Source organism: Panthera uncia, chromosome F1 (assembly GCF_023721935.1).
Source record: "Panthera uncia isolate 11264 chromosome F1, Puncia_PCG_1.0, whole genome shotgun sequence".
Classification (NCBI taxonomy): domain Eukaryota; kingdom Metazoa; phylum Chordata; class Mammalia; order Carnivora; family Felidae; genus Panthera; species Panthera uncia.
The window spans coordinates 15,391,294-15,407,305 of record NC_064813.1 but is presented as its reverse complement, the minus strand read 5'-3'; the positions used below and the strand labels follow the sequence as shown (position 1 = coordinate 15,407,305).

The window sequence follows — 16,012 nt, the reverse complement described above, 5'->3', positions numbered from 1 at the left end:
GAAGCATTTCCTTTTAAGAAGTGAGAATGAAATAGGGTATGTTCTTGACAATAATCATAACACACAAGCCTCCAAAATCCAGTCTCTAGGGTAGAGTGACAAAAAGCTGATGGAGCAAGAAATTAAGAACAGAATCTATTTCACTAAAATTAACTGATTTGTAAAAGTATAAATCAAACTTTGGCAGCCAACCCAGATTTTCCTAAGTGGACTTCAAGAATTAATGAGAATCCATATACTTTGGGGTATTTGTAAGATGCGCTAGACAGAGTATTATTATTTTAATCATTGTTTTGGAGGAAGTCTGGGCAAAGTCACTAAATACACTTCAAGTACTGGGGAAAGAGAACAGATTGCAGAAGTGGTACACTTGGTATCATATATAGAAGGTAATTTAAAGTATGATTCCAACTCTTCAATGTTAGGTTTAAGCAGTATAACAGTTTGGAAATCGGGTTATATCTTTCATCTTCCTACACTTAAGATCAACTGAAAACTTTTCCCCTAAAGCCCATGGGATATCCACTGAATAGTGGCTCCCCTGGTGTCCTAAGCTGTTTCTTAGGTCTTAAAGAGCCCTTTATATTCTTTTAAAAAAATGAAAATGATTTGAAGAGATCACCTCTCAACAATGTTGAGGCAGGACACGCCATCCTGGCCCCCCACAGCATAGAGAAAGCCTCCGAGCACCGCCACACCAACACTCGTCCTGCACGTGCTTGTGGGAGCCACATCGCTGCTCCATTGGTTTGTTTTGGGGTCGTACCTGCAGAGAACACATTAAGAGCAGAGTTTGTACTATACAAAGAAAGTCTGGCCATATCTACACAGTCTATGTTCTTTCCTGTAAATATGGACTGATTAATAACTAAAGCATATGTAATGCTAATTTATGTTTTAGTTTTTAAACTTAATTTTTTTATTTCAACAAGTTAGATATGAATATGTTTTCTTTTAAAACTTTTTTCAGAAAGTTTTGGACAAAGCTAAATTTCCCTTTGAGTTCCACCAATTTCTGGTCTCTTCCCATTGTGACTTGGTGTATGTCCTTCAAGACAATACTTTATAATACCACAATGTAGGAACTGTTTTCTCACTCGACATATTTCTGAGATCTACCCATGCTAATAGATATAGCTCTAGATTCTTCCAACATTTCATTATTGTGTGTGCCTTATATTATTTAATACTATCCCTACTGATGTATCCTTACATTGCTTATTACATTTTGCCATTAAAAACAGTAATTACTAATTTGACCAGTAAAAATGATTTTGGCATACAGGACCTGAATGTGAGACAAGAAACCATCAAAACCCTAGAGGAGAAAGCAGGAAAAACCCTCTCTGACCTCAGCCGCAGCAATTTCTTACTCGACACATCTCCAAAGGGAAGGAAATTAAAAGCAAAAATGAACTATTGGGACCTCATCAAGATAAAAAGCTTCTGCACTGCAAGGGAAACAATTAACAAAACTAAAAGGCAACCGACGGAATGGAAAAGGTATTTGCAAATGACATATTAGATAAAGGGCTAGTATCCAAAATCTATAAAGAACTCACCAAACTCCACACCCGAAAAACAAATAATCCAGTGAAGAAAAAGGCAGAAGACATGAATAGACACTTTTCCAAAGAACATCCAGATTGCCAACAGACACATGAAATGATGCTTAATGTCACTCCTCATCAGGGAAATACAAATCAAAACCACACTGAGATACCACCTCACTCTGGTTAGAGTGGCTAAAATGAACAGATCAGGAGACTATAGATGCTGGAGAGGATGTGGAGAAACAGGGACACTTTTGCACTGTTAGTGGGAATGCAAACTGGTGCAGCCGCTCTGGAAAACAGTGTGGACATTCCTCAAAAATTAAAAATAGATCTACCCTATGACCCAGCAATACTACTGCTAGGAATTTACCCCAGGGATACAGGAGTGCTGATGCATAGGGACACTTGTACCCCAATGTTTATAGCAGCACTTTCAACAATAGCCAAATTATGGGAAGAGCCTAAATGTCCACCAACCGATGAATGGATAAAGAAGATGTGGTTTATATATACAATGGAATACTACTTGGCAATGAGAAAGAATGAAATATGTTTGTAGCAACGTGGATGGAATGGGAGAGTGTTATGCTAAGTGAAATAAGTCATACAGAGAAAGACAGATACCATATGTTTTCACTCTTATGTGGATCCAGAGAAACTTAACAGAAGACCATGGGGGAGGGGAAGGAAAAAAAAGAAAGAGAGGGAGGGAGCCAAAGCATAAGAGACTCTTAAAAACTGAGACTAAACTGAGGGTTGATGGGGGGTGGGAGGGAGAGGAAAGTGGGTGATGGGCATTGAGGAGGGCACCTGTTGGGATGAGCACTGGGTGTTGTATGGAAACCAAATTGACAATAAATTTCATAAAAATAAAATAAAAATAAAAATAAATAAATGTGAAAAAAAAAAAAAAAGACCTTACTGTAGGGATAATCATTCTACCCTACCCTCCCTATCCTCTTCTTTGCCTTGGCATTTGAGAAGTGACAATGGTTGAGAAGTCCCAGAACCTGTAGTGAAGATATTTAAAGCTAGGGACACTGTATTTTTTTGATTCTTTTAGTTTTATTCTTATAAAATCCATAAAACTCAGATTCTGTGAAAAGAAACTCTTAATACTAGATGATTTTAATGTCCTGGTTATTTGAGTTGGCAACTTCAATATACTCAAACATACTCAAATTAGAGTATATTCTGCATTGATAAATTATGGAATATGTACTAAAGAGGATTTATGTTATAGAAATTGGAATTAAATACTCCTCAGGTAAAGGTATGGTGGCAGTCTCTCAGCATAAATTCTTCTCTATTAGTTTACCGATCATGCCAATCCCATTCACTTTGTCAGTGTTGGTTTAGGAAAGGCATGTGACCTGATTCTAGCCAATGATTGATGGGGGAAGGTCTGCTAAGAAAAACTGGGGTTTCTGGTAAGGATTTCCTTGCTCCCAAACTTTCAGAAAGAAGACATGGCCCGTTTTCTCCCTGTGAACAGAGTTACGTCTAGATGTGATGCCCAAAACTGCTCCAGCCATCTTGATGTCTATTTGAGAAGGAATCCATATGTAAGCATTGCAGAGCTAAGGGAGATATCAGAGAGGTGGAGTTAAAGCCCTGAGAAACCGTGTTTCTGGAAAATAATAAATTATTTTAGCCTGCTTAATAGAAGTTTTCTGTTAACCTGTAGCTGAAAATATCTTAACTGAAACTTTGAGTGACAGAAACTCTTAATAATTGATAACCTATCCTCACACTCTCCTCTGTGAAAATGCTTCAAAACCTGTAGTTTTGCTGATATATGGCCATTCCTTGTAAATTTCTCTGGAAGGAAATGTGGATTTCAGAGTAGAGAAATATTATAATAAAATAATAATTAAAAGACCTTATTATTATTATTAAAAAACACAGTAATTACTCTTGTATATTTCTCCTTGTGCAAATGGATGATGACAAGTAGAATCAAGGGGCACAGAGTACAGTCATTTTTTTTTTTTTTTTTTTTTTTTAGAGAAACAGCATGTGAGCAGGGGAGAGGGCAGAATGGGGGCGGTGTGTGTGTGGGGAGAGGGAGGGAGGGAGGGAGGGAGGGAGGGAAGGAGGGAGGGAGGAAGAGAGAGAGAGAGAGAGAGAGAGAGAGAGAGAGAGAGAGAGAATCTTAAGCAGGCTCCCTGCTCAGTGTGGAGCCCTACACGGAGCTCCATCCCATGACCCTGGGATCATAACTTGAGCTGAAATCAAGAGTTGGACGCTCAACTGACTGAGCGTCAACTCAACTGACTCAACTGACTAGGTGCCACTCGCCCCACCTTTTTAAAAATATTTTAGTCCATCTATTCACATTTTTTTTTAGAGACAAGTGGACGAGGGGCAGAGGGAGGACAGAGAGAATCTCAAGCAGGCTCCACACCCAGCACACAGCCCAATGTGGGGCTCGATCTCATGACCCTGAGATAATGACCTGAGCTGAAATTAGGAGCCTGCCACTTAACTGACTGAGCTATCCAGGCGTCCCAAGTCATTGTTAATTTTATAGCATACTATCAAAAAACTATCAAATTGCTCTTTTTGTAATTATATCAATTTTAATTGTTTTCAATCTCATTAATTTTTTCTTTGTATTTTCTTGGATTTTGTGGCTTTTTATAACTTCTTGATTTAAAAGAATGATTTATTTTCTCATCTTTCTTATTTTCAAATGTATGCATATTGTTATAATGCATATAAATTTGCCTCTGAATACTATCTTAGTTGCATCCCACACATTTTGGTATATTTGGGCTTAATTATTATTAAGTTGTAAATATTTAATCATTTCCATTCTTATTTCTTTAATTCACTTTATTTTTATTTTTTTTAATGATTTTAATTCTTTTAAATAGTCTCTACACTCAATGTGGGGCTTGAACTTACAACCCTGAGATCAAAAGTTGCATGCTCTACTGCCTGAGCCAGCCAGGTACCTGTAACTCAATTTGTTTTTCAGCACACTTTTTTTTTTTAACTTCTGTGGAGCTAATCCCTCTGTTTGGTTTTTCAGCTCTATAATCTATACCTCTAGATTTTTTTTTTTTTTTTTTGTAATTTTAGAGAGAGAGCGAACAGGGGAAAGTGGCAGAGGGAGAGAGAGATAATTTTAAGCAGGCTCCATGCTCAGCTTAGAGACTGATGCAGGGCTCAATCCCATGACCCTGGGATCATAACCTGAGACAAAATCAAGAGTCAGATGCTCAACTGACTGAGCCACCCAGGTGCCCCTATACCTCTAGATCTTTACATGCTGCAGGATTTTTTTGTTTGTTTGTTTCTAATATAATTTATTGTCAAGTTAGCTAACATACAGTGTATACAGTATGCTCTCGGTTTTGGGGAAGGATTCCATGATTCATTGTTTACATACAACACCCAGTGCTCATCCCAACAAGTGCCCTCCTCAATACCCATCACCCATTTTCCCCTCTCCTCTGCTGCCCCCACCCCAATGAGCCCTCAGTTCGTTCTCTGTATTTAAGAGTCTCTTATGGTTTGCCTCCCTCCCTCTCTGTAACTATTTTTTCCCGTTCCCTTCCCCCAGAGTCTTCTGTTAAGTTTCTCAAGTTCCACATATGAGTGAAAACATATGATATCTGCCTTTCTCTGACTGACTTATTTCACTTACTGTAATACCCTCCAATTCCATCCATTTTGCTGCAAATGGCCAGATTTTATTCTTTCTCATTGCCAAGAGACCAAACCACATCTCAAACCACATCTTCTTTATCCATTCATCAGTTGATAGACATTTAGGCTCTTTTCATAATTTGGTTATTGTTGACAGTGCTGCTGTAAACATTGGGGTGCATGTGCCCCTATGTATCAGCACTCCTGTATCCCTTGGGTAAATTCTTAGTAGTGCTATTGCTGGGTGATAGAGTAGTTCTGTTCTTAACTTTTTGAGAAACCTCCACACTGTTTTCCAGAGTGGCTGCACCATTTGCATTCCCACCAACAGTGTAAGAGGGTTCCCCTTTCTCTACATCCTCACCAGCATCTGTTGTTTCCTGAGTTGTTAATTTTAGCCACTCTGACCAGCGTGAGGTGGTATCTCAGTGTGGTTTTGATTTGTATTTCCCTGATGATGAGTGATGCTGAGCATCTTTTCACGTGTCTGGATGTCTTCTTTGGAAAAGTGTCTATTCATGTCTTCTGCCTTTTTCTTCACTGGATTATTTGGTTTTTTGGGTGTGGAGTTTGGTAAGTTCTTTATAGATTTTGGATACATTATCTAATATGTCATTTGCAAATATCTTTTCCCATTCTGTCGGCTGCCTTTTAGTTTTGTTGACTGTTTCCTTTGCAGTCCAGAAGCTTTTTATCTTGATGAGGTCCCAATAGTTTACTTTTGCTTTTAATTCCCTTGCCTTTGGACATGTGTTGAGCAAAAAATTGCTGCAGCTGAGGTCAAAAAGGTTGTTGCCTGATTTCTCCTCTAGGGTTTTGATGGTTTCCTGTCTCACATTTGGGTCTTTCATCCATTTTGAGTTTGTTTTTGTGTATGTTGTAAGAAAGTGGTCTAGTTTCATTGTTCTGCATGTTGCTGTCCAGTTCTCCCGACACCGTTTGCTAAAGAGACTGTCTTTTTTCCATTGGAGACTCTTTCCTGCTTTGTCAAAGGTTAGCTGGCCATACATTTGTGCATTCAATTCTGGGTTCTCTATTCCATTGGTCTATGTGTCTGTTTTTGTGCCAATACCATACTGTCTTGATGATTACAGCTTTGTAGCAGAGGCTAAAGTCTGGGATTGTCATGCCTCCCACTTTGGTTTTCTTTTTCAACATTACTTTGGGTATTCAGGGTCTTCTGTGGTTCCATACAAATTTTAGGATTGTTTGTTCTAGCTTTGAGAAGAATGCTGGTGCAATTTTGATTGGGACTATATTGAAAGTGTAGATTGCTTTGGGTAGTATCAACATTTTAATGATAATTTGTTCTTCCAATCCATGAGGATGGAATGTTTTTCCATTTCTTTGTGTCTTCTTCAATTTCCTTCATAAGTTTTCTATAGTTTTCAGCATACAGATCTTTTACACCTTTGGTTAGGTTTATTCCTAGGTATTTTATGGTTCTTGGTGGAATTGTAAGTGGGATCGATTTCTTGGTTTCTCTTTCTGTTGCTTCATTATCGGTGTATAGAAACGCAACTGATATCTGTACAGTGATTTTGTATCCTGCGACTTTGCTGAATTCATGTATCAGTTCTAGCAGCTTTTTGGTGGAGTCTTTCATGTTTTCCAGGTAGAGTGAAAGTTTGACTTCTTTGCCAACTTGGATGCCTTTTATTTCTTTGTGTTGTCTGATTGCTGAGGCTAGGACTTCCAATACTATGTTAAACAACAGTGGTGAGAATGGACATCCCTGACATGTTCCTGATCTCAGGGGGAAAAATCTCAGTTTTTCCCCATTGAGGATGATACTGGCTGTGGGCTTTTCGTATACAGCTTTTATGATGTTAAGGTATGTTCCTTCTATCCCGACTATCTTGAGGGTTTTTATTAAGAAATGATGCTGTATTTTGTCAACTGTTTTTTCTGTATCTATTGACAGGATCATATGGTTCTTATCCTTTCTTTTATTAATGTGATATATCAAATTGATTGATTTGGGAATATTGAACCAGCCCCGCTATGCTGCAGGATTTCACAGACATGTTTAAGAAATGCCAAGAATCACTGTAAATCAGCACGGCTGAATGAAAAAGGGTGTATGTGAGCCAGAAGCCAGAAGTTATTAAAAATCAATTACTGTAGAATTCTAATGTGCCAGGCACTGGGATAGATATGGGAAAAGACATTTTAACAATGATAGCCAATCAGATATGTACAAGTATATTCAAAATACTTATGAAAGAGCAGAGGAATGAGTAATCAATAGTCTGTAGGGAGTCAGAGAAGGCTTTATATAATAAGTAAAAACATTGAGTCTTGTAGAGATATTCCAGGGAAGAAAGAACAGCAAGCATATGAGTAGGCAAAGAGAAATAAAAGGATTTAGCATGCCCAAGGAACCACAGGAAATTTGGTGGGTCTGCAGTAGCATTAGGGAATAGGGGTATGCCAGGGGAGACAGACTGGAAAAATAGGTCAGGTGGAAGTTAAATTATAAAGGACTCATATGTTATGCTAAGTGGTCAAGGCTGCCAACTAGTAGATGCAATACTAAAGCAGCAAAACACATTTGTTTCCTGGTTAACATCTCAAGTGAAAACTACATGAATAGCAGAGAAGAAAATTTGAAATTGACCTTACTTACCTTTCAACACTGTTGAGATATGAGGATCCATCATGGCCTCCTACTGCATATAGCAGGTCATCAAGAACACTGACCCCAACTCCACATCGCCTTTTGCTCATCGAAGCTACCATTCGCCATTCATTGGTCTGTGGATCATACCGTTCAACACTAGAAATAGCATCTCCACTGCACCAGCCACCAACTGGGGGAAGTAATACAAGTGGTCAAGAGAATACTTGTTCTAATGCACAGAATGTATTACTCACTTCAAAACTTCAAATCATGACCTATTGCTTGGACTTACCAAATATCTCTAGAAGCAGGTCAAAACATAAGTTATGACTTTTACTTATTCCACTGGGGTTGCGATAATCTTTAATTTTCTAAATAAATCCATTTTACAGAGAAGAGCAAGGACACCAGTTTAAGTCAGATTGGGAAGTAAGTGGCATTTAATGGATAAAACACTGAATTTAGTTAGAAGACTGGAGTTTGCGGGGCGCCTGGGTGGCGCAGTCGGTTGGGCGTCCGACTTCAGCCAGGTCACGATCTCGCGGTCCGTGAGTTCGAGCCCCGCGTCAGGCTCTGGGCTGATGGCTCAGAGCCTGGAGCTTGTTTCCGATTCTGTGTCTCCCTCTCTCTCTGCCCCTCCCCCGTTCATGCTCTGTCTCTCTCTGTCCCAAAAAAAAAAAAAAAAAAAAAAGAAGACTGGAGTTTGCGTGTTACCTCTGCTAAGTGATGTGATCTTGAGAATATCTTATAAACTACCTTACTTGTTAAATAAGGAACAAAAATTTAAAAGTGAAATAATAAATACATTAAGCTGCTTTCTAAAGAATAAAATACTACATAAATATAATTTGTTATCGAAAGCTTAAAGAACTAAAACCTGACAAAAAATAACCAGCGTTGGTGAGGATGTGAAGAAAAGGGAATCCTCATACACTGTTAGTAGTAGCGTAAATTGGTGCAGTCATTCTGGAAAACAATATGGAGGCCTTAAAAAATTAAAAATAGAACTATCATATGACCCAGCAATCCCACTTCTGAATATTTATCCAAAGAAAATGAAAACACTAATTCAAAGAGAAATATGAACCCCTATATTCAATGCAGCATTATTTATAATAGCCAAGATATGAAAGCAACCTAAGTATCTACTGATAAATGAATGAGATATACTATATATACATAATTGAATATTACTCAGCCATAAAAAAGAAGGAAATCTTGCCATTTGCGACAACATAGTTGTATCTAGGGATCCAATCAAGTGAAATAAGTCAGACAAATGCTGTACAATTTCACTTACGTGGAAACAAACAAAACAAAACAGAAACAAACTCATAGATACAGGGAACAAACTGTTGGTTACCAGAGTGGAGAAGGGTTGGGGGGCAGGCAAAATAGGTGAAGGGGATTAAAAAGGTATAAACCTCCAGTATAAAATAAATTAGTCATGGGGATGTAATATAGAGCACAGGGAATACAGTCAATAATATAATAACTTTGTGGGGTGCCTGGGTGGCTCAGTCTCAAAAAAAAAGAACTATAATTCAGAAGCCTAGTTTTCTTTTTATTCTACTGGGGAAAGATTTTGACTCATCTATTCACAGTCTCTTAATAGGTCCTCTTATAACTGAAAATAACACAAAAATTCTTATGACTTATGCTATAAAATACTTTACTTTCGGGGCGCCTGGGTGGCGCAGTCGGTTAAGCGTCCGACTTCAGCCAGGTCACGATCTCGCGGTCCGTGAGTTTGAGCCCCGCGTCAGGCTCTGGGCTGATGGCTCAGAGCCTGGAGCCTGTTTCCGATTCTGTGTCTCCCTCTCTCTCTGCCCCTCCCCCGTTCATGCTCTGTCTCTCTCTGTCCCAAAAATAAATAAAAAACGTTGAAAAAAAAATTAAAAAAAAAAAATACTTTACTTTCTGTTTAATCTACACTCTATAGAGAATTCTACATTATCCAAACTGACATTTAAGGTCAGGAAATGTTTTGAAGAAACTACATTTTTGATAACCAGAATAACAAGTTCAAACTGAGTTCCACAGAGCTTCTCAGAGTGCTCCCTGAATAAAAAAGTGGTTATAGCAGATAATTTTAATTTATTATTCTTTCAAATCATCTCTATTCCAATCCAAAATAAGGGCTACATTATGGAGCTTAAAAAGTGAAGTCTAGGGGCGCCTGGGTGGTTCAGTCGGTTGAGCGTCCGATTTCGGCTCAGGTCATGATCTTGTAGTCTGTGAGTTCGAGCCCCGCATCGGGCTCTGTGCTGACAGCTAAGAGCCTGGAGCCTACTTCAGCTTCTGTGTCTCCCTCTCTCTCTGCTCCTCCCCCACTCATGCTCTGTCTCTCTCTCTGTCAAAAGTAAATAAAACATTTTAAAAAATTAAAAAAAAAAGTGAAGTCTAACAATACTGCCACCCCTACTCCAGCTACTAAAACAATAGCCAAACAAAATAGATTAATAGATAGATTAATAGATCTTCATAATAATCTATCAAAATAGATTAATAGATCTTCATAATAATGGGCGTAACTCCATAAAGATGGTCCTACTACTAGAATTCCCAAAAACAACATGACATCATGAAGACACAGGTACCACAAATAATTAGATCTTGCAGCCTTCTAATTTCAAAATAGACCATCAACTTTCAAAAGTGGGAAAGAGAAACTCTAAGACTGCTCTATGGGAGAGCAAGGATGCAGATGTATGTAGGTGCGAGCATGCAAATGTCTGTGTAAACCCACATAGCAGGTGAATATGTTCATGCATACATAGGAATAAATAAGAATAATAATACAAATTATAAATCTATTAATAACAGAGACATTTGGACACTAGATGTATGGGAGAATTCAGTGCATAATGAATTAATAATTAAGTTTGAAATCTAAAACAAAAATAAAGAAATTCTTCAAAAGAGAAAAAAAAGTCTGATGAGGACTGGAGTGAAAAAGAAAACCTGGCATCAATTTTCTTCTTGCAGAAATACTACAATCCTCTACATGAAGGAATTTAGATGAAAAAACTTAAAAGGAGAGAGCTAAAAACATAAATTATCAAATTTTCCCTCTAAAAATATAGGGGAAAATATATTCCCACAGGCCAAGAGAAAATTAAATTGGGAAGAAAAAAGATAGGCAGTGGTTAGGCTGATGGAAAAGGATACTAGGCCCCAGAGATTGCACAAAATTCCCTGATGAAAAGGAATAGAACACTTCATATATTAAAATGGGACAAAAGAATCCAAGGATGTCTACATCTAAGGAGCCATGGAATTAGTGAAAGTTGGGAGCTTAAATACAAACACTATGCGTCCCGGTTAGCTCCACGAATCAGAATTAGAAAAAAAATTCAGAGAACTTGCTACAGACTGAATGTATGTATGTCCCACCAAAATTTACATGTTGAAATCTAGTCCCCAGTGTGATGGTATTAGGAGGTAGGGCCTTTTCAAGGTGCTTAGGTTATAAGGGCAGAGCTTTCATGAATGGGATCAGTGCTCTTATAAAGGAGACCTCAGAAAGTTCCCTTGCCCCTACCTCCGTGTAAGAACACAGCAAAAAGATAAGAAGACCAACTTCCATGAAGAAGCAGGTGGGCCCTCACCAGACATAGAATCTCCTGGTGCCTTAATCTTAGACTTCCTAGCCTCCAGAACTGTGAGAGATAAATTTATGTTGTTTATAACCACCCAGTTTCTGGTTTTCTGTTAGAATAGCCTGATGGACTAAGACAGAACTAGTAAAAAGTAGTTTGATGCAACTGTGAGAAAGCTGTTATTCAGGTGAACAAGAGAGCTGAATTTACGTGGATGGAAGTGACATCTGAGGATGAAAGTTCTTAAAGATTAAGGAGCAGAGAGTAGGAGCAAAATGATACAGCAGGCTGTCTTGGGCTCAATCTAGCTCAGTGGAGCTAGGAAAGTGTGTAACTGTTTAATGTAAGATAATGTTTTGTTTTTTAAACTTTTTTTAAATGTTTACTTATTTTTTAGAGAGAGACAGAGTGTGAGTGGAAGAGGAGAGAGAGAGGAAGACACAGAATCTGAAGCAGGCTCCAGGCTCCGAGCTGTCAGCAAGCATGGAGCCTGATGTGGGGCTCAGACCCACGAACCACGAGATCATGACCTGAGCCGAAGTCGGATGCCTTAACCAACTGAGCCACCCAGGGCTCCCTGTAAAGATCATGTTTTTTGACAGTTCTAGGTAATTATGAGGTGACTTGCACACTGGTATATAAAAAATGCATATGACTCATTTTAACAAAATATCTACTGCATGACATTTTTAGACTTACATAAAAATAGAGCACTCTTGGAGAATACCAGTGTTGGATCATGAGTTAAGGAGTCAAGCTACATGGTAACTTATTATGTGTCTCTTATGACAGTGGATATCACAATTGTCCAAAGGACTACTCAAATGACAGTTTAACATGTAGGAAAACATTCAGTTTAATCACAGTATATTAAGACCCAAACCTGCAAAGAGTACTTCTCCACATCGGATAGGTTTCCGTGGTCTTGTCCTTGGTCCTTGCATCAGTGGTCGTTCTTGAGGTAAGAGGAGATAGTTTTTAGCTTCATCTACCAAGTCTCTGTGGAGAAAATTCTGCCTTTATTCCAAATGTCTAAATAATATTGTTAGTCAAATTCCAATATGGTTTAGGAATACGTAAATTGGCAAAGGGGAGTAAGCATAAATCAAACAAAATCATGAATGCCAGCCAATATTAAAAAGTCACAAACATGAGAGAAATGATGCCAGTCATACTATGAGTTGTAAATTGATTAGTATTTCCATCATGACTTCCTATCTTAGTGCAAATTTAGCCTGAAACTCATTATGCTTGGGACCACCGATAACTTATGGGAAACTAAAATTTACAACTCAATTACAAACCTGCATAGTTATTGCTTTCTCATGAATTTTACTAGATTCTGCAGGATACTGGCAGAGTAGCACATCAGCCTTGGCACTAGATAGTTGTTAGATTAATTAAATAATAAAACTAAGTCAAAAATTGGATTGTTAAGAAGAAACAGTGTACTGTCATTTAATGTTAATTTGCTATCTGGTACTGTATGAAATGGTTTACTCTCAGCAAGTCTACTGAGGAGGAACAATTTTTTTCCCTGTCTCTTCAGGTACTTTCTGAGAAGAACCTAGTAATTACACTTGTTAAATACAATATCCTAATACAAACTAATCACATACGTACTTAGCTCACTTGAGTCCTCTCTCTGAGTGATTCAGGACCTGATTAGTGGAAACTCTGTTCTTTCCCAATCTTGAAAGTGTTTCCTAAAATATATTTTCATTTCTCTAGATTTTTATGCTACAAAGAGTAATTTATTCCTCCAGGACCAATCCCAAGCATGACCCAATTATGTACTTCCAATATATGGTTTGATAGGGCCCCTTTTGAGTTTCTTATCCTAAAAAAAAAATCAAACCAAACCCCAAACCAACAGCTCCTCCCCACCCAAAACCCAAGCTGATGACCAAGAACTTTCTCAAGCTTCCTCAGCCTTAAAAACAAAGACTGGGATCTCTTAATAGCCAGTTTTTAAGTGTTGAGGGTTTATAGTACTCTCCTAAAGAGAGTACTATAGAGCTAAAACTTAGCAAGCCAACCCAAAATTAATAGTAACAATGAGAACACTTATAGCTATGTGTCAGTCCTTGTTATAAGGGTTTAGTATATATTAACTCAACAATCCCCACCACTGGGGGTACTATTATTGTCCCTACTTTACAGATAAAGAAACCATAGCAGAAAGAGGTTAAGGTAACTTGCCTAAGGTCCCACATCTAGTAAATGGTGAGGCCAGGATATCAGTAAAGGGTTTCCTTTAAAAGTGACTTTGGAAGTACCTCTACTCGGTGCATCAGAATCAGTACAATCTGATTTATGTTTTATGGATGGGGAGCACTTTTGCATTGTTTCTTCGGATTTCAGAATCCGTAATTCCATATGGTTTTCCTTCTGCTACTATACATACTTGAGGGAATTAATTGCCATTTGTCTGATTTTTATTTAAAATACAAATATCAGGGCACCTGGGTAGCTCAGTCAGTTAAGCATCCGACTCTTGATATTGGCTCAGGTCGTGATCTCACGCACCTGAGATCAAGCCCCATGTTGGGCTCTGTGCTGAGTGGGGAGTCTATGTGGGTTTCTCTCTCTCCCTTTCTCTCTGTCCCTCCCCCACTCGCTCACACACTCTCTCTCAAAATAAACAAACATTTAAAAATAAAAAAATAAAACCCCAAATATCTAAAACCCCCTCTGACATTTCTAAGGGACAGGCTTCAGATTATAGAAGAAATGCAAATGAATCTACATGTTCTACTTCTGTTCTAGGGATTCCTAATACTAAAGCAAGTTTCTTTAGTCACTAAGGGAGACCCAAAGGTCAGTGTATTTCAAGGAGTTCTTTTCATTTTTATATATAGAACATGCTAGGGAAAAAATGGTTAAAAACACCATATAGTTTGATTTGAACCCAAATCTTAAAATCTATCAAACTGGGAAAAGTAATTTATCAATTTGTGTCTATATTACAGAGATAGCCCAATAAAACAGGTGTTTTGTTTATGTTATAGAAGCATTTAGAATTTCTTTCACGAAGAACATCATGAAACTACCCCACCAAGCTCTGGTGGAAACCCTTCCACAGCTACTTGACTAACAGACCTTTGACTCTGTCCACAACCTCAGAAAGCAAGGCTGGTCCTATTCCCTAAGCAGCTATATGTGATGGAAGGAACAGTGCTCTTGGTACTTTGTGACAGATTCAACAGCGTTATTTATCTCAAGAAAAACATATATTAGCAGAGAATTGCCTCTTCAAATTCAAGCTTGCATTAAAATCTTAGAAATCTACCTCTTTATTGCCACTTCTACACCAATAAGCACCACACATAAAAACTAATGGAATGGAGTACTGGAAGCTCAGTCCTCTCTTCTTCCATCTCCTCCTCTTGACCCTAACCCAGAAGAAAAACCTGTTAAAAACTGCTCTGGTGTCAGCACTAAGAAATACAACATTTAGGAAGCAACACAAATAAAGAAATTAGAAGAAAACAGAAATGCTTAGTTGTTGATTTTTCCCACCCAGGGCCATTCATACCTGCACTCCTCATCACTTTTGATGAGGGGATCAGAGCCTACAGTGCCCACCAGGAACTTGGGACTAAGCAAAGGCAGACGAACATGCTGCAGCACCTAAGAGATAATAAATACCGTTAAAGGCACGAGCTCCCACCTGCAGGATATTTAACAGAATACGTAACACAAGTTCCCATAGTCTTTCCACTTGCTTTGGGATCTAACTGAATTAATTTGATTTAATTAATAAATAATAAAGACAGAGGGAAGGCATAAATACTAAACCTAAGTTTATTCCATCAATTCAGTAATCAGAATAGTCAGAAAATTGAAAGCATACTAATATCATTTTAGAATGCCACTTTGAGCTTTCAGCAATATGTTTTTAAAAAAAATTTTTTTAAATTTTTTTTAATGTTTATTATTTTTGAGAGAGAGAGAGAGACAGAGACCAAGCAGGGAAGGGGCAGAAAAAGAGGGAGGCACAGAATCGGAAGCAGGCTCCAGGCTCTGAGCTGTCAGCACAGAGCCCAAGGCGGGGCTTGAAGTCACAGATGGCGAGATCATGACTTGAGCCGCAGTGGGCCGCCCAATCGACTGAGCCACCCAGGCACCCCTAGCTTTCAGCAATATGTTATAAGCTCTTCTATAATTAGCTTATATAACTGGACTGAAACAATCCAGAAGAATATCCTATTAAACTGCTAAAGACTATAGTCATAATAACGAGAACATTAAACATTCATTTAGTGACCACTTACGGCCCATATCATCCCTTTACTCTTCCAAATGTGATGAGATTTCCAAGCCACAAGGAAGGGAAGCACGATAATTGTCATCCTTGCTTTCTTTTGTTAATTTACACCTTTAGGTTCTGACTTGTGCTATAACCCTAACCTAGAGTTGATGCAAAATAGAGAGGAAGCCAAGGAGCAAAAAGTTCAAAATGATAAACACTTAAAATGCTTCTAAACAGTATCTTCTTGATTATTTGGGATAGATGGTGTCTCTTACAGTCTAATATAAGGGACAGTGACAATCGCTTATTTTTTGTAAGT

At 38.2% G+C, this 16,012-nt stretch overlaps 1 protein-coding gene across 1 annotated transcript in view; it reads right to left on the bottom strand.

Annotated features, from left to right (window-relative positions):
* KLHL20 (kelch like family member 20) overlaps positions 1-16,012 on the bottom strand; it is a 63,985-nt gene that overhangs the window by 16,845 nt on the left and 31,128 nt on the right. Inside the window, exons 5-8 of the mRNA XM_049633979.1 lie at positions 14,977-15,071; positions 12,322-12,437; positions 7,843-8,026; positions 623-766 (exon numbers count right to left, since the gene is read on the bottom strand). Coding sequence (XP_049489936.1) covers positions 623-766; positions 7,843-8,026; positions 12,322-12,437; positions 14,977-15,071 — 539 coding nt within the window. The remainder of the gene's footprint in view (positions 1-622; positions 767-7,842; positions 8,027-12,321; positions 12,438-14,976; positions 15,072-16,012) is intronic.